The following is a 19,757-nucleotide window of genomic DNA, read 5'->3' on the forward strand; positions in this document are numbered from 1 at the left end:
ATACCACCATAGATTAGCCCTGCTCACACATTCTTGAATCAATATCAAGTTCCTTCCTAATGTCTTCATTTTTAATATGAGTCTGCCACTGATGCCATCTGTTACCCCTAAGAACTCTCTTATCTGTGAGTTCTGATCTTCAAGTGCTTTATTTCTAACCCAACTATCAGATCAGTAACTTAAAACTGGTTTGAACACTCTTTTGTATACTGCTAGTTTAGTGCTTTGGCTAATTTCTCTCTTATTCCATATAAATTTATTCAACTGGCTCCCCATCATACTAGTTTTGTTTATTGTATTGTCTATTTCCAGATTTAACTTGCCATCTTCACTAAAAACTGTACCTAAATAGCTGAAACATTTTACTTGTTCTATAGGCTCTCCATTCATAATACCGCTGAAGTTTTTTTTGTTCCTGCCTATTTTCATCATTTGCTCTTTTTCTTGCTGATTTTCATGCCAAATTTGTTACTGCCATTATTCAATTTATTCAGAGAATCCTGCATAGTTGCACTGGATATGTTTAGGAGTACAACGTGATCTGCATAAAGCAAAGAGCTAAGTTTGATATCTCCAATTCTAATATCAGGTTTAATGCCACTTTCTTTCATATTGTGATCCATATAGATGATGAGTAAGAGTAGAGATAATGTGCATCCCTTGTCTTATCCCTGATTTTACATCAAACCATCTTCCTTTATTTCCTTCAATTCCAACTGCTGACTTACAACTTATATTTATTTATTTATTTATTATAATGTTCCATCTACCCCATATAACTGTGTTTTGAAAAGTTTTTCCCTGGAAATGTTGCCTTTTCCAGATTTACAAAACTTAAATACAGGTACTTAGCATATTGCCATGATTTCACAACTATTTGTCATAAAGCGAAAATTTGATCTTAATAACCTTTATGTGGCCTGAATTCAACTTATTCTTCTCCCAGTTTCTCTTCCACAGTATTCATCAGCCTCTTTTCAAGAATACTTGCATAAATTTTACCTGGAACTCTTAGTAGAGAAATTCCTCTGTAATTCTCACAGTCAGCTTTATTCTTTTTTAATGGATGGAAACTGTGAGAACTCTACTTCCAATCATCTAGAATTCGACCTTCTGACCAGGCTCTCTGAATTATGCAGTGTAGCCACTGCAAAACGTTTATACCTCCATATTTGAGCATTTCTGGTCAGATATCATCTACCTTTGATTTACCATCAGATATCAGATGCCTTTCCACATTTCAAGTGTGATAACTTTTTTCTATCTTCAAGTATTGATATGTACTCATGTTTGCATTTCTCTTGAAAATTTTCTTCTACAGTTCTGTCATTGCTTCTTTCATTTAACAGGATATCCTTATCTTCAGTTTTCATGTCGCCTTTATCATCTTAGCTTCGGTTCCTTTTACAGTACTCTTGCCTCAATTTCTAAGCTTTTTTCAATAGTCTCCAGAACATTTTTCCACCTTCCTGGTATTTACCTTCCATATTTTTACCGAAGTCTTCCCATGACTTGTTTAGCACACAGCTTAGTTCCCTTACATTTTTGTCTGTATTCTTTTAGGGCATCTGCCGACTTAGTTGCTAGGAACTTTCAGTATGCTTTCTTCTTTTCAAGGACAGCTTCTTTAACTTCTTGTGTCCATCATAGCATTCTTATTTTTCTATCCTTGCAGACAACTCTAGCTGAATAGAGCCTCTGTAGCTCAGTCAGTATAGATGAAGCCCTTTGGTCAGAATGACCTGGATTCGATTCCCATCTGTAACATGAGGAATCTTTATCTGGTCTCTTTTGACTGAATGAGTTAGACGGCTTCATAGGAGGTAGGGATTTTTCTCCCAGAAACTTGGATTTTTCATCCCTCACAACAGGTAGACCGGCCCCATGAACACATGTGGATCTATAGTCAAAAATACATACTTAGAAGTCCCTCGTTGGGGGGAACCCCACACAACAAACAAACAACTCTAGTTGAATCAATGTTTTCTTCAGAGATTGCCACTGAGACTCCGAGGTTTGGTTCTTGTTTTTGAACTGTTTCATTCTTTCTTCAATAATGTTTGTATTGTTGAGTCTGCAGTTTACTTATAAAAGCTGCTCAACTTTAATTCTTTTTAAAACATTTTTATATCAGCGTGATATTTAGTTTTATCCTACTTAAAACTAAGTGATGGTCACTTCCAATTTCAGATCCTCTGTAACTCTGGTGTCCTGAATCAGCATGAAGATATCAATATCAACAATAACATAGTCATTGAGGCTTTCCTTAGTTCTTGTGTCTTCTCTCCACACAATACCACTTTTTTCAGTTTCTTTTTGTCAGCTGCCAGTTCTAGTGACTTATAAATTCATCCACTTTTTCTCTAGGAGAATCTTCTGTGAGACAATAGACACAATGAGTTTCATTTTCATTTCCCTTTTGAAGTTTGGCCACATAACTCTACTTGAAACTGCTTTCCAATCAACAAGTTTATCTTCATGTTTGCTATTGAATACTATTGCATTTCCTTCCTTTTCTAGATCATTATTGCCCAAATATAACATCCTATACTTATTTAATAAGATCTCACCTGTTTTTATTCTTTGTTTCGGTGATGCTAGTTATGTCCACATGGTACTATTCCAGTTTTATTGATTTCCTTTCCATTAATACTCCTTATATTGATGGTTCCTATCTTCATTTCTTCTAATGTTGGGTTTTTCTTCTTCTTAATCTAGATGGTAAACTTCAGTCTGTTCCAGTAGCTGACTTTTCACTGTTCGTCCTGGAAAAAACAGCAAGGAACTTGTTTTACTGGGCAACGCTCCAGCTGGCACGAAATCTGATCATGTTGCACCATCATATTATTTCTGGCTTAAGACAATACACAGTACAATTTGGTCGGCTAAGTCCAAAATAGCCAGCCCATCCTTGTCTGTTCAGTAGGTATCCTAGCAATGGATACCTACTAACAGGTGCTCCACGTGAAGGTGAGAATTTGACGTTAGGTCAGAAGCTCTGTTTGGTTCTCTGCATTCCTTAAAGTTCGTGTGAGGGGTCTCCTCCCAGTTATTTGGCTTTGAACCTTAAGTGACCCCATTCTTTTTATATTTCAGTATTAAAAAAAAAATCACACCAAAGTGCATGACTTTGCATTTACTAACATTGAACTGACAGCTATTTTCACATGTCCACGATTCCAGCCTCTTGAAATCATTCTTCAAGTATTGCATATTCAGCTGCATTTCTTGATTACCTGCCTGTCTTTGCATCATCAGCAAGTAGCTGTACATGGGACATCAAATCCTTCCCAATGTCATTAATGCAGATTGTAGATAACAATGGATCAAGGACTGATTCTTGTGATACACCACTGGTTACCTTAAATTTGGTAGACTCACATCCTCCATATACCGCTTTTTGATATCTGTTAGTTGACCATCCTCTTATCCATGCTAATATTCTATAACCCAAACCCATATTCTCCAATTTATGCAACAGTCTTCCATGCTGTATTCTGTCAAAAAAACTTACCAAAATCCAAAAGTATCGTGGTACATCCATTACCCTTGTCTAACTCAACAATAACATTATTATAGAATGGGAGCAGGTTGCTCAAACATGACCTTCCAATTAGTAAACCCATGCTGTTCATTGCAAAGTAGAGATTCTCTGTCACCCCATTTTTGAATGTGAGCCCTAACCAACTTTTCCATAATCATCACCACCACTCCAGAGATACTGATTGATCGATAGTTAGATACATCAGTCTTTGCACCACACTTGTGCAATAGGAACAAACTCATACATTCTTTCCACTCCTGTGAAATTTTCCCTGGTCTGAGACTCAAATTATATAGCCGTGTGAAAGGAATGGCCAATTCAGCTGAACAATCTTTTAGCAAGGCTCTTATGTTTTGGAAATAAATAGATGGCATATCGAATTGATTGGTAATAAGGACCTAAAAGTTACCAAAGTGATAAACATATTAGAAGAGTTGTTAAGACCACACAGCATATGGTAGCAAACAAATTAATCCGAATACTCACATTTTAAAGAAAAATTTTAATTTTGCAAGAAAATAAGTACAAACTTATTAAACTCCAGCTTTACCTAATAATTTATGTGTTCCCTCTGTTCCTAATAAGTTCATTAATTGGCTTAAGCATGTGTACTCTACCAACATAGAACATAATTTTCTTATTTCTGTATCTCGAAGTCATATTTTTTTTTTATACTGGATTGTATTAAATTATCCTTTGTATCACAATTTAATTTTCCAAGTCTATGTTACTGTGGCCCACAAATTTTCTATTGGGTTAATGTCAGGAGAGTTACCTGGCCCCTGAAGCAATTGGATGTTGTTATTTTTGAGGAACTCTTTCACTTTTTTGTTCTGGCATGGAGCGAGTTACAGTCGGAAGATGAGTTCTTTGTCTTTCTGGATCAGCGGGACCTTTTCTCCAATATTTTTTATGTATTGGTCTCTTTTCATCATGCCATCAATAGGCACAATGATCCTGGACCATCATGTGTAAAACGGCCCCAGAACATCATTTTAGCTGGGTGTTTAAGAGCTTGTTGAAGGTGGGCAAGAGAGATCTAAGCTGCTGATATGCAAAACATAACCAAGGGTACTTGCTCTCCTTGGACAAAGAAATGGCTCTCATCTGAGAATATGACCTTCTTCCACTTCTCAACAGTCTAATCTTTATACACTTTTGCCCACTGGAGACTCTTTTTCTGCATAACTTTCATCAACTTTTATGGTCTGTGGGCAGACCTCCCCTCTTCCAACAATTTTCGATGGATTGTCATGTCAGAAACATTAATCCCACTAACTGCCAAGTCTCTATTTAAGTCTATAGCAGACGATCTTGAGTAAGTGTAGTTTTTCCTTTTTCACCCACATTTACCTTTTCTGTCAGGAGAAAAGGCACCTGTCTCCATAAATCTCTTTAAAATTACATTAACAGTTGACAGTTTGTCTTTGAGTCATAGATGTCTATGTCACTTCTCAACAGTCTAATCTTTATACACTTTTGCCCACTGGAGACTCTTTTTCTGCATAACTTTCATCAACTTTTATGGTCTGTGGGCAGACCTCCCCTCTTCCAACAATTTTCGATGGATTGTCATGTCAGAAACATTAATCCCACTAACTGCCAAGTCTCTATTTAAGTCTATAGCAGACGATCTTGAGTAAGTGTAGTTTTTCCTTTTTCACCCACATTTACCTTTTCTGTCAGGAGAAAAGGCACCTGTCTCCATAAATCCCTTTAAAATTACATTAACAGTTGACAGTTTGTCTTTGAGTCATAGATGTGTGCCAAGAAAGAGTACATATTTTTTAAAGCTTTCTTGGAGATGTATCCTTTTTTTAGCTACACAAAATGAATAAAACACTCTTGTTTACTTAAATACACTAATAAAAATGTATAACTCTATTAATAAATATCATTGAGACACTTGAAACATGCAGCACTCTACCAAAATAGTGAACTAAAACCAAAATTATTGTGAACTAAAACCAAAAAGGTGATGAAAAATTGGCTTGTTCGGAATACAGGTATCCCTTGTTATTGATCGATTGATCAATGCTTGATTAACGTGATTAATTAATCCCTCAATATTACCGCGTATATCAAAAGTACATTAATCAAATATAATAACACAAGCCTGCAATGGAAAAGTTGTCTGAGAAGTAATAATTGATTCTTATAGATTTTCAGGTGCTGAGTTCAGAAAAAAATAGTAAAAAAATTCCATCGCCCACCAATTTTACCCAATTTCCAATTTTATCATTTTTATTAGTAGTATTTGGATTTAAATTCAGCACATTGGTATTTATTTTCGTTCTCCTTTACTTACAGCTAATTAGTTGTATAAGCTCTTTTTTTGAAGTGCCTTTTTATGGTAAATAAAGAAATTTCCATGAAACTTCTCATTCTTAAGGAGGGAGGAATGCAGATAAAAGTACAGGTGGCTACTTTGAATCTGATTTGCCAAGATAACAGATGACTTTCCTGTTGTCACAGGCATTTACATTTTCTTGTGTGATTCTTTAGTTGAACTTTAGTCTTCGACTACTAAGGTTATCATATTTCTGAAAGGTGGCATATTTTCTAATTTAGTGTGAAGATTCAATTTAATGTGTTTGCAGTGTTTTTAATGTTTTTACGTAGTGTCGTATAATAGTATTGATGTCATTCATTAAAATTTGTTTAACTGTTTTTAAGTGGTATCTATAATGGCTTCAAGAGGTTGCAAAAATTCACCTAACAAAGAGGATACACCAAATATCCATGCTTTTTTTGCGAGTAGGACAGCTGAGATCGAGAGTAACATTGGATCAAGAAGGAATGGCCAGAAAGAGTCGCATTAGAACCTGGAAGTAAAAATGTGTTGTACGAAACTTTGATTGCTCAGGAAAAAATCCTTTTACCCTCACTTCACATAAAACTGGGATTGATGGAGCAGTTTGTCAAGGCTTTGTCGAAAGAAGGAGAGTGTTTTAAATACATCTGTTCAAAATTTCCAGGATTATCCACAGCAAAATTGAAAGAGGGTATTTTTATTGGTCCGGACACCAGCAAACTTATGAAGGATAAACTGTTTAAAGAAAAAATGCAACTGTTGAAAAACAAGCATGGAAAGTTTTGAAAGAGGCGATGACCAAATTTTTAGGAAATCACAAGGACCCCAACTATAAAATGATTGTGGAAGACATGCTACAGAAATTCATGGATTTTGGGATGCTCCATGAGCTTAAAAGGGTACTTTCTTAACTCTCATTTAGACTACTTTCCTGAGAATCTGGGAACTGTCAACAAAGAGCAAGGAGGGCAATTCCACCAAGACATCAAGGAGATGGGAAGAAGGTATCAGGGCAGGTGGAATGTCAACATGATGGCAGACTATTTTGCCAAATGTTGCACAGAGACGACCTGGGAAAAGAATTTCACAGGAAAAGTTTGGAAAGAAGCTTTGAAGGAAAAAGAAAAAGACACCACAACAAAACTAAAGATTAATCTTTAATTACTTTAATTAAAAAAAAAATTTTTCCCAATACTTTCATTCCAAAAATGTTTACAGAAAATTTTAAATACTGTTATTTTACTTAATATAATGCGTTTTAAAGCTATTTTACTGTAATATTGAGATCTATTTTGTGAAAAATCCTTACATGATAGAGAAAAATGGAAGAGATATTTGAATTCAGCGGTCAAAAATAAATCAGAAATAGTTAATAGTTTCCAGACAACTTTTCATGACTCAAATTTTGCAGGCCTGTGTAATCAATAGTAAAAATTACAAATTCGTCCATGAATGATTATTATTATTATTATTATTTGACACCTCCAGGGAGTCCAAAGACTCATCGAGGGAGAGTGTGCCAACAGCATCGAACGATTTTCCCCTTCCAACTACTAACTGCACTCAAACTTACTTAACTGAGCCATTAGTAGCAGAGGCTCTACCAATCAACCAACCTTTGCCGGCATGACTGAATGATGACTGTAGTAATAATTCGTTTTATATGGTACTCTTTTAGGAAATATAAAAAATGAATGCAAAGTAAATGTTTAATAAATGCTTGTACCTATATTAGTTTCTGCAATTTTTTATCAAAAAAAAAGTTATCAAGAGTCATTTGAACAGTTTTAGTTTTTTTCTTAGCATAAATTCTACAATAACAAGCAAAACGACTCTCTAGAACTAGACAAATGATTAACATCTGGATCCATATCCATTACTTGCTGCTTAAGCGATTCTAAATTGCAAAATATTCCATGCAGTTCTTTGATTGTTATTTCCTTTGGAACCTCATCTTCACATTCCATTTGTTCGTCATTTTCATATGTGGGTTGTTTCAATTTCAAGAAGATCGTTGTCACTGAAATCTTTCGAATTTGAATCCAATAATTCTTTAACATCTGCATCAACACCATCAAAACCAAGGTCTTCACTAATTGCAATGATTTCTACAATCACGTTGTTCAGGATTTTGAAAAAAAACCACCTGTCATTAGCGCATTCTGGCAAAAAAAAAGGTTTTTCCAAACAGCTCTCATGCAGCTAGAAGACACTTGCTCCCATGTGTCATGAATGTTTTTAATTGCGTGTTTAATGTTAAAATTGTCCAAAATTCTTAGAGTGTAATCGCATTTTCTTCCTTTGTTGTTGTTTCTACTGCTTTTGAGAATGTCTTTTTAAGAAAATATGCTTTGAAAGTTGCAATGACGCCTATGTCCATGGTTGGATATAGGCATCATCGTATCTAAAAGCAAAAGAGCTTTGAAAGCTAAGTTATTTCTCTTGCAATAAGCTTCAACTGCTGCACAAAAATAAGACTTAAACCAATCTTCGAATAGGCTTTGGGTAACCCAAGCATTCTGATTCGCCCACCAAATTACAGGTAGAGTTCTTGTTACATCGTTTTAAAGCCGTTGGGTTCTGAGTTCGATAGACAAGCAGCGGTTTCAATTTAAAATCTCCATTAGCATCCCTCTAAGCATAATACTTAATCGATCTTTTGATACCTTATAGCCAGGCTTCGCTGCTTCTTTTTTTTGATATAAAAGTTTTAGATGGCATTTTTTTTTTCCCCACCAGTTTCATCTATATTGAAAATTTGATTTGACGGTAATCGTAATAATTTTCTGCAGCTCAGCAGGAAATGTAGATGCAGCATCTTTATCGGCACTTGCAGCTTCACCTGTTATTTTCACATTCTTTAGTCCAGCCCTAGATTTAAAATTTTCAAGACAGCCTTTGCTAGCTGCAAATTTTTAATTATCTTCTTTATATTTAGTCTCTTCAAGTCTTTAAAATAGGCTTGAAGCTTTGGCTATGATATTATAGGCAATAATTGGAATTATCTTTTGATTGCAGTCTTCCAGACTAATAAACAACAAATCTTCCATTTTAACCAAGCACTTCGGTTACATTTACATTGCATACTTGCAGATGTAGATGCAACTTTACCTTGCTCGCAATACTCATCAGCTTTGGATAAAATGGTCCATATTGTAGACTCTTTAAAACCAAATTCACTTGCAATCTTACTTTTATTTTCACCACGTTTAAATCTTTAAATTATATCAAGTTTTGTATCTAAGGTAATTACTTTCCTCCTCTTTTTTTCATTTAATGACCCAGTTGAGGAATGATGTCATCATGCTCATGACTTTCGTGAGCATGGTAAATTTAAAGGTGCATTAATTAAAACTCTTACTGCAGATGTAAAGGGATGGTCGCAATTAATTTCGCCACGTTAAGCAAGGAATACCTGTAATTTGTTTGCTACTGTACTACTATGATATCACAGGAGTCTGTACTTGAGCCATTGCTATTTAATTTCTACATTAATCCTGCAGAGGTCGCGGTTGTAAAAATTGCAGCGTAGGTCCATGTATCTGAAGATACATTCATTACTAGTGTGTGCTGAAATGTGATTAAACTTAAAAACAAAAAACACTGCAAATATAATACATGATGGTTTATTTATTTTCAGTTACAATCTAGAAATTATTGAACAAAGAAACAAAGAAAAAACAACAACTAAACCAATACTATACTGATATCGGAGTTTGCAGTATCTTTCAGATACAATTTACTATCAAATATAACTTTCGCATTCAACTCTATCATTCTCATCATTGGACTCGAGTAACAAAATCGCTGAATCTCTTCAACATCTGATGGATTATCCAATCGATGTATTTTTCCAGCCATTTTCAACGGTAAATTAAAAAAAACAGAAAAAAACTAAACCAATACTATGCTGACATTGGTGTTCGCGGTATCTCTCGGATACAATTTACTATCAATTATCACACACCTTTACATAACGTGTTAAACCAAAACTGACTGCATAAACTGTGTGGAATATCACTTGTAATATATGCATGCGCAGCTACTCATGGCCTCCAAGCTATACACTGGATATGTGTAAGAATATTTATATTAAACAATTTGTTTGGATCAGCCGTGACCTCTGCAGTGTTAAAGGAATGATTTGAAGTGGACTATCCATTTGTTTTCTGATTATACAAAACTTGGGAAGGCAATGATAGATATGAGGAAGGGGAGGTTGAAATGTTCTGGTACAAAAATGATATTAAAGCAATTGATATAACTCCAAGAAAGAACATATCCTAAAACCCTTTGACCCCCATGTTTCATCAAATTGTAATAATTTGTTCTTTTTCTTTTAGGATATATAAGAAGACATGTCAGATGTTTTGAAGAAATTTGAAGACACAGAGGTGGCTTCAAATTTCAAGTTTTTCATGCTGCAAGATAAGTCCACAAGTGAGATTCACCAAACTTTGTGTGAGACTTTAGGGGACTGTACTTCAGTATATTCAACAGTTGCCAGATGAGCTAAGTTTAAAACTGGGCATCCTGAGAAAACATGCTCCTGGATCAGGAAGACCTTTCACAGCGATCACATCGATGAAAACATCGATGCAGTGCATGCTGTGATTCTTGGAGATAGATGAATACCAGCCAAAAACATTGCAAAGAATCTGGGGATATCCAGAGAATGAGTTTGGGGTCCTTATCCACCAATATCTGGATATGCAAAAATTCTCAGTCAAGTGCATCCCCAAATGTTTGAATGTCAACCAAAAGAGAGAACATGTGTTGTCAACTCAAGGGATTTTGGGTCATTTTGAGAAATCAGGTGCAAATTTTTTAGCTCATTGTGACTGTTGACGAAACATGACTTCATCACTATGATCCAGAGACCAAACAATAGTCAGTGGAGTGGAGACACAAAGGTTCTCCACAGCCAAAGAAGTTCTGAACCAAAAAGTCTGCAGGAAAGGTTCTTGCCATTGTCTTTTGGGATATGGATGGTGTAATCCTTACCTGAATAAAGGTGAAACTCTTACAGCAGCAGTTTATTCAACAGGTCTGAAGGAATTGAAGGAGGTGCTGAAGGAAAAACCCAGCAGGAAACTGAGCAGAGGCATGTTGCTTTTTCAGGACAATGCACCTGCTTGCACTGCTCGTGAAAGTTGGCAGACAGTTGTCTGTTGGATTTTTATGTCCCCCATCTGACTATTTCCTATTCCTAAATTGATAGAAACACTTGAAAGGAACAAAATTTATCACAGATGATGAAGTAATATCTGCAGCTGACTGGTTTGTGCAACAAGTGAGACTTTTTTCTCAGAGGATTGCAAATGATGCAGCAACATTGTAACAAGTGTATAACACTTTGTGAGGAATATGTAGAATAATCTGTAAATTGCATGGTTCCACCTCAATCACACCTTTTCAGCACATTCTCATAAAGCTGATGTAGAGATCCTGCCAGATGATTTAAATAGACTAACAGTACTGTTGCAGTTCCTATGATTTCCACTAACATGATATTATGCAGTATCCTCCAGTTGAAATTGTGTCAGGAGAAGGAGGAGGAGGAGTGTATACCTGAAATAACAGTTTGTCATGGATGTGTGTCTAATAGTTTGCATTTGAGTGCCTGTATTATATCTTTTTTTTTTTAGTTCTTGGAGGTGTGTTCCTCTCTTTTATTACCTTTTTATCTATCTGAATATTTTTTGTAGTATTCTCTTGTGATCTTTGCTTTCTTTCCTCTGTGGTTTTGTACCTCACACCTAGCCAGTACTGACATTGCCCTGGAGGGTTGTTCATTTCTGAGATCTTTGTAATCTGTTGCATTTTTTTAATAGATAACATTTCTGATATTCTTGGGATGTGTAGACCTCTTTGTTCTTTCTTTAATACTAACTTATTTTTGTTTTTGCTTTATGCTTTGCTGATAGGAAAGGGAGTTGTGTAGTATTTAATTACAGGGATCATTAATGGTTTGATAATCTGTTTTTTTCATTGACAGACTTTCAGGTTTCTTTTATGCTTGCAATTTTTTTCAATAATTTCCTCTTCATTTTCCAGTAGGCCAAGGTGGTTGAAAGGAATTCCTAGTGTTTTAATTTGTGGTGACTGCGGTGCGGTCCCTTCTAAAGTTTTTATTTTTGCATTTGATTCATTTATCGGTGATTTGGTATACTGTTGTACTTTTCTATCGTCTGGAAGAGGGCATTAAACAAGTTATTTGTTATGATACAATTGACATCATCATGGATTGGGCCTTTTATTTCATCTTGCTTTTTTATTGGGATTTCAAGGCCTTTGGTTTCTTAGTTTTTCCTGGTAATATTTGCAAGAATTTCAATCTTCTTTTGCATATAAAGCTGTTGAAGCAGGACAAGCTTGTCTCACACCTTGTGTTATATGAATGTTATCAGACAGGTTGCCATGAATAAAGAATTTGCTGATTATCTTATTGTAGAGGCAATTTATCATTTGACTCAATCAATTGCATTTACTCTATCATGGAAAACTATTGCATTTATTTTTTTCTTTCTATGCATATTGCATGGTATCTCTCAGTAAATTGGTTGGCTGAAATATCTGCCTAGAATAGCACAAGGTTTAGTTTGGGTGGATTATTGTTTTCAGTGTTGGACTCATTCTGCTTACAGTTATTTTGGCTAGTATTTTGTAACCAGTATTTAGTAAGGAAATAAGTCACTAATTGCTGAGTTGAAATGTGTCAGTGTTTGCTTTGAAATTAAGGTTATGCCTGAATGAAACAAACATAATAGTAAGCTATTAATTAATGGTTGTTCTTAGACCAAAGTTTGTAGACTTGATCCAAAGGAATATCTAATTAGATTGCCAATGATTCCCTTATAAGAGGGAATGGATTAAGGTTAGATTCTTTGACTCTTCATCAGAGTCAAAGAATTGTTTCTTGTGACTAGCGGTGAAAGCTTCTCTCGTGTAAAGGTCTTGATAAAGTGACTTAACTGTATTGGTCCTGAACAACCATTGTGATGGTGAAAAATAAATGAGTCCATAGTAAGCTATGACATCAAATCATGTTTTACTAATGTATCCCTCAATGATACCTGAGTGACAGATGGAAATATGATATAAAAAAATTTAAATATACAATAATTATAGTGGAAATATAATTTGTATATATGGCAGTCAAATATTGTGTGGTTCATTAAGTATGAAATAGTTCAGTTGCTTTTTTTTTTATTCCTTAGAGAAGGCACTTGTATCTCCTGTAAAAAGCACTTGGAACTTTTGGAACTTACAGAAGAAGAATTTAAAGTGCTGCAGAAGACATTTTTTTCTGAAGTTGTTACAGGTTCTGACATATTTATAAATAGTACTCCACAAGAGCTACAAAAATATAATGACTTCATTAACAGATCTATGCCATATGATGTTGTGATAGATGGCCTTAATGTGGCTTTTTTGAATCGTAATGAATCTAATCGAGAAAAAGCAGCAGTGGTATTTGTATTTTCTGTTATGCATGTTGTGTATCTATCTATCTATATCTGTATATACATATACGTGTGTATACGCTTAATCAAGCCAGGGTTTGAAAAATGTGCTCATCCATGATGAGCGAAAAAAAAATCAGAAGAGAAATTTTGTAATTGTCAATTTTATTTACATAATGCCAATTCTGTTGTATGTCATAAATAGTTTTAGCACGCTTACCTTGTCATATTATAATTATTATCATCATTATTATACGGGCACCTCCATAGAATGAAAAGAGTTATCGCAGGAGATCCAAACATTCCACATAATCTATCATACCTCTCCTTGAACCAATTAATAAACAAAGCGCTCACAACTCTCCAAGCAAAAAAATCTAGTCCTCACATTCCCTACTAATGACACCTTTATTCAACTTCCTGGGATGACCCCTTGTTCTGCTCCCTCTAGCCAAGTGCTGAAACATTGGCTGCCCTAATCCTAAATCTATATGCTCCTGATTCTCTCCCAAGCTCTTTAAGGAAGACTAAAGGTTTGTCAGATAAATGTCAATGTGCTGACAGTTAAAAGAAAACAAGATTCAAATCTGATGCCAATGAACAAGAGAAAAGACTCGTGCCAGCTCGGATGTCACCTGGACAAACAAAATCTGCATCCCCAATCGAGTAATCAGGGTTGGATCGAAAAATCAGTTACTGAAAACAAAGACAAAAAAATCAAACTCAGGCCTGTAAAGGATGGAATATCAATTGGTACATGGAATGTCCATACACTCTGGGCAACTGGGAAATTGCAGTTGCTTCATGAAGAAATACAGATGTGATATATTGGGTATTTCAGAAATGAGATGGACAATCTTCAAGAGAATCAAATGGTGAAGAGTTCTCTGGTCAGGAAATGAAAATAAGCATGAAGCAGGCGTAGGTTTCCTGCTAAGTAACAAGGTCTGTCAGGTAATGATAGGATACAAACCAGTTAGTGAAAGAATAATGGTTGCAGGATTCAGTGCCCAACCATTCAAATATATGTGCCCACTGCAAAGAGGGCAGATGAAAACATTGAGAAATTTTACAGGGATCTACAACTAGAAATTGATGAGGTGCCGAAGCTGGATATACTCAATCATTGGAGGAGACTGGAATGCAAAGATTGGCAAAAATAACACAGGATGGGAAAAGGTTATGGGAAAATTTGGATATGGAGAAAGAAATGAACGTGGAGAGATGCTTCTGGAACTTGCCACGGATAACGACCTGATTATTTGCAATACCAAATTCCAACAAAAAGATTGTCGTAAATGAACATGCTGCTCCTTCGATGGCAAACACAGGAATATGATCGATCTGATATTAATAGACTAGAAATGGAGAACCTCAGTTAAACAGTGCAGATCATTCCAAGGAGCTGATATTGATTCAGACCACAGCTTAGTGATTGCGAATATAAGACTAAAACTGAAACAGAAGTACAAAGGAAAGTTTCAAAAAAGCTAGAGACATCTCAAAACTAAATGAAGACAGGCTAAGAACAGCATATCAGAACATATTGGAAACTAAACTTAAGACCCCAAGTGAAAAACAAAATATAAATACAAGAGCAGAATGACTGACTACAGTGTTAAAAAAATGCAGTAAAGGAAGTAATTCCTGAAAGAGAAAAGTTCAACAAGAAATGGATAAGTCGGGAAACCCTAAAATTGGTACAAGAGAAAAGAGAACTGAAACTTAAAAGAGATAATTCACAGGCAGCAGATGAGTTATACCATCAAAAATGCAATGAAGTACGGAAAACAGCAAGATCTGATAAAGCCAAATGGTTGGCGGACCAGTGCAAAGACATTGAACAGTACTGTGGAGAACACAAAACTAGAGAGGTTTACAAACTTATAAGAAATGTCAATAGGAAGTACAAACAACATCAGTAGCAGTCAAAGATGAAGATGGTAAAGTATTGATGGACAAGACAGAAATCATACACAGATGGACAAGATATTGCAGCCAACTATATGAAAATTAACTGAATAATACTGCAACAGAAGTAATCAAAGAACTAAAAGCAATCTCTCTGCCAGCAGCAATCTTTGAATATGGCATCTTGGAAGAGGAGGTGAATAAGGCTATAAAACATCTCAAGAACGACAAGAGTCCTGGAGATAACAACATAATAGGCAAGATGCTAAATATGGGGAGAATCAGTTGTAAAAGAAATGCATAAGCTATGTAATGAAATGGGGTGCTTAAGGGTCAAAGCTGTATAACTGAGAGAAGACCTCCACATAGCCTTTAAAGGAATGCGGAGAACCGACCAGGGCTTCTGACCTAATGTCCAATCCTTACCTTCTTGTGGTGCACTCTGTTGGGTATCTACCTGGATACTGAATGAACAAGGATGGGCTGGCAATTTTGGATTTAGCTGACCAAATTGTATTCCTATTGGTTAAACCAAAATACAAAATGTTGGTACAACATGACAAAATTTCATGCCAGCTGTGGCGTCGCCCGGTTAAACAAGGCTCCCGTTGTTTTCGGCAGGGAACCAGTGCGACCAACGAAAAGACAGCTACTGGAACAAATCTGAAAGCACACCCCAACTCAACATCACCAGAGTTAAAGATCGGTACTATCAACATAAGAAGCCTAAATGGCAAAGAAATGGAGCTAGCGGAGGAATGAGATAAGTACCAGATCGACATAATAGGGGTGACTGAAACAAAAAAAGACAAAAACTGGTGAGATCTTTCTGAGCAATAAATACAAAATATTATATTCAGGGAATGACAATCAAGGAAAAGGAATAACCATAGTATTCAACACAAAATATGAGGCTCATCTTCTTGAATGGCAGGCAGTGTCAAGTAGAGTGATTTGGGCAAATATGAGAATGGGGAACTGGACAATGAGACTTATTTGTGCCTATGGTCCCACAGAATTTTCTACTAAGGTAGAAGTGAAGTAATTTTTTGAGGCTCTAGAGAAAGCTACTGACACAATGAAAAATGAAAAGTTGGTCCTTGTTGGGGATCTGAATAGCAGAGTAGGAAATAATTGTCAGACATACAAAAATGTTTTGGGAAAATTTGGAGAAAAGAGCAAAGCTAATAATAATGGCAAATATCTGTTGGATTTCTGCTCAGGACATGGACTGGTTATTACTAACACCATGTTCCAACATAAAAATGTGCACAAATTCACATGGAGAGAAGAGGCAAGGAATAAGAAAAGTCTCATTGACTATGTTATTGTTGATAGTGATGTTTTCTCCCTGGTGCAGGACACCAGAGTGTACAGAAGATTTGAAATTGGAAGTGATCACTATTTAGTTTTGAGCAGGATAAAATTGAATTTCATATTGAAAAGAATGACATGTAAGAAAGAAAGTTTTAAAGCGAATAAAAGTTGAGCTGCTCTCAGGTGTGAACTGTAGACTTAAATACACAAAGATTATTGAAGGAAAAATGAAAGAGTTTGAGAACAGGAACCAAACCTAGGAGATTCAGTGGCAAGCCTTGAAGAAAACCCTGATTGATTCAGCCAGAGAACATATTGTGAGGTTGTCTGCAAGGATAGAAAAATTAGAATGCTATGGTTGACACAGGAAGTTAAAGAGGCAGCGAAGGAAAAGAAGAAACCATATCAAAAGTTTCTGGCAAATAAGTCAGCTTGTGCTCTTAGAGAATACAGAGACAAATGTAAGAAAGCTAAATAGTGTGTAAAACAAGCTAAACAAAAGTCATGGGAGGACTTTGGCAAGAACATAGAAAATAAATATCAAGAAGGTGGCAAAATATTCTGGAGGTTGTTGAAGAAGCTTAGGAATGGAAGAAAGAGTGCTGTAAAAGGAATTAGAGATGATAAAGGTGAAATAAAAACAGGAGAAAAAGATATCCTTGAAGTATGGAGTAATTACTTTGAAAATTTGTTAAATGAAACAAGCAGTGATGACAGCACAGTGATAAAAAACACTGACCAGGCATGCAGTCAGGAATACATATCCATACTTGAAGTCGAAAAAGCCATCAAAGGCTTGAAATGTGGAAAGGCAGCTGGAGTAGATGATATTCGACCAGAAATGCTGAAGTATGGTGGTATACAACTGCACTGCATAGTTCAGAATGCCTGGACAGAGGGCCAAATTCCCAATGATTGGAGTAGAGCTTTCATAGTACTCATATATAAAAAGGAAAATAAAACTGAATGTGAAAATTACAGAGGTATATCCCTATTGAGTGTTCCTGGTAAGATATATGGAAGTATCTTTGAGAAACGGTTGAGAAGAATTGTGGAAGAAAAGCTTGGTGAAGAACAAGCTGGGTCAAATTGAGGCTGTCAGGATCAGATCTTCACTTTACAACAAATAGTTGAGAAATCATAGGAATATAACAAAGATCTGTATTTAAGTTTTGTCGATTTGGAAAAGGCATATGACAAGGTGCCAAGAGAGAAGCTATTCAGTATGCTACAGTTATATGGTGTCAATTAGACATTATATCAAGCAATACTTAGTCTTTATTTGAGTTGTAAGTCAGCAGTTAGAATTGAAGGAAGTACAAGAAGATGGTTTAATGTTAAATCTGGTGTGAGACAAGGATGTACATTATCCACTCTGTTATTCATTATCTATATGGATCACATTATGAAGGAAAGTTGTATTAAAGAGGATATCGAAATTGGAGATGTTAATGTTAGCTCTTTGCTTTATGCAGGCGAGGAAAGATTAGCAAAACTTCTAAATAGATCTGCTACAATTCTGCAGGATTCTCTGACTAAATTGAATAACTGTTGTAATAAATATGGCATGAAGGTCAGCAATAAACAGACAAAGATAATGAAAATAGGCAGAATCATTGAAAATGTCAACTGTGTTGTGAATGGAAAACCTGTGGAACAAGTAAAACATTTTAGCTACTTAGGCACGATTTTTAAGTGAAGATGGTAAATTAAATATGGAAATAGACAACAGAATCAACAAAGCTGGTATGGTAAGAAGTCAATTGAATAAATTCATATGAAATAAGAGAGAAATTAGTCGGAACATTAAATTAGCTGTATACAAGACAGTGTTCAAACCAGTTTTAACTTATGGATCTCAGAGCTGGATCAGAAGTAAAAGACTTGACCAAAGACTAGAGACCGCAGATATGAGAGTCCTGAGAAAGATTAGAGGCGTGAACAGATGGCATCAATGGCAATATCATATTAAAATCGAGAATATTAGGAAAGAACTTGACATTGTCAGCATCCAGGAATGCATTAGCAGAGCTAATCTCAGGTGGTATGGTCACTTAAACAGAATGGGCGAAAAAAGATTAGCAAAACAAGTGTTCTCTGCCAAGTTGGCAGGAAAACGACCCAGAGGAAGACCAAGACATAGGTGGATCGATACGGTACAAAGTGCCTTAGACGATAGAAACATAAGATCTGATAATGTTGGAGTCTTGACAAGTAACAGACTGATTTGGAGGAAAATTGTAGATAGGAAGTTAGTAATGATGTAAATTTTTCATGTAGTACTATCATATTCTTTACACCCTTTGAGGATACATGGCAGGAATTTGATGATGATGATGATGATCTAATGAAATATGGAGATCAGGGTATGCCTCCAAAGAGTGGAAAAAATCGGTCTTGGTTGTTCTTCATAAGAAAGGCAGTGCTTTAGAATGCATTAATGAGTCATCTTGGCAAAGTACTGATGAAAATTCTAACAGAATGCTGAAGGGTCATAAGGAGGCACATCTTCCTGATGAGCAAGTTGGATTTCGAAAATATCGAAGTACAGTGCAACAAATACTCGCACTAAGACTAATAGCAGTGAAAGCTCGAAGAAAGAACAAAAAGATATACTGCCGTTTCGTGGACTTCCAAAAAGCATTTGATAATATTGACCAGAATATAACATGGGCTGTCTTGGAATCCTATGGTGTGGACAATACATTGATCTGCCTGCTGAAAGATATAAACAGCCAGGCACATGCAAAATCAGGATAGCAGGTGAGACTGGAGATTGGTTTGCCACTAGTCAAGGCACAAGACAAGGGAACCCAATATTACCAATCATTTTCATCACACATCTGGGAAAAACACTAGATAAGATTAAAGAAGAAGGTGGAGGCATTTCAATAAATGGCATGAGAATAAACCACCTCTGATTTGCAGATGACACATCATCCTGATTGAAGAATGATGCAGCAAGGATGGAACAGACATCGCAAACACTATACACAGAAGGAAAAAGATGGACTAAATGTCAAATTTGAAAAAACTAAAACAATGATATTCAGATAACAGGAGTTACTGAACAGAGTTACGATATACAGATTTCAACTGGAAAATGTGGAACACTTCACATATCTTGGATGCCACATGATGCATGACTTGGACCCCAAAAAAAAGTGATAAAAATTAGAATAGCCAGAGCAACAACTATTTTAAA

At 35.7% G+C, this 19,757-nt stretch overlaps 1 protein-coding gene across 2 annotated transcripts in view; it reads left to right on the top strand.

The window, feature by feature from the left end:
• Positions 1-19,757, top strand: part of mldr (mitochondrial ribonuclease P catalytic subunit) — a 112,957-nt gene that overhangs the window by 44,386 nt on the left and 48,814 nt on the right. For both annotated transcript variants that reach the window (XM_090398952.1, XM_090398953.1), the window contains exon 4: positions 13,079-13,331. In XM_090398952.1, coding sequence (XP_090255078.1) covers positions 13,079-13,331 — 253 coding nt within the window. The remainder of the gene's footprint in view (positions 1-13,078; positions 13,332-19,757) is intronic.

Source organism: Typopeltis vanoorti, chromosome 10 (genome assembly GCF_054136105.1).
Source record: "Typopeltis vanoorti isolate ZY-2024b chromosome 10, IOZ_Tvanoo_1.0, whole genome shotgun sequence".
Classification (NCBI taxonomy): domain Eukaryota; kingdom Metazoa; phylum Arthropoda; class Arachnida; order Uropygi; family Thelyphonidae; genus Typopeltis; species Typopeltis vanoorti.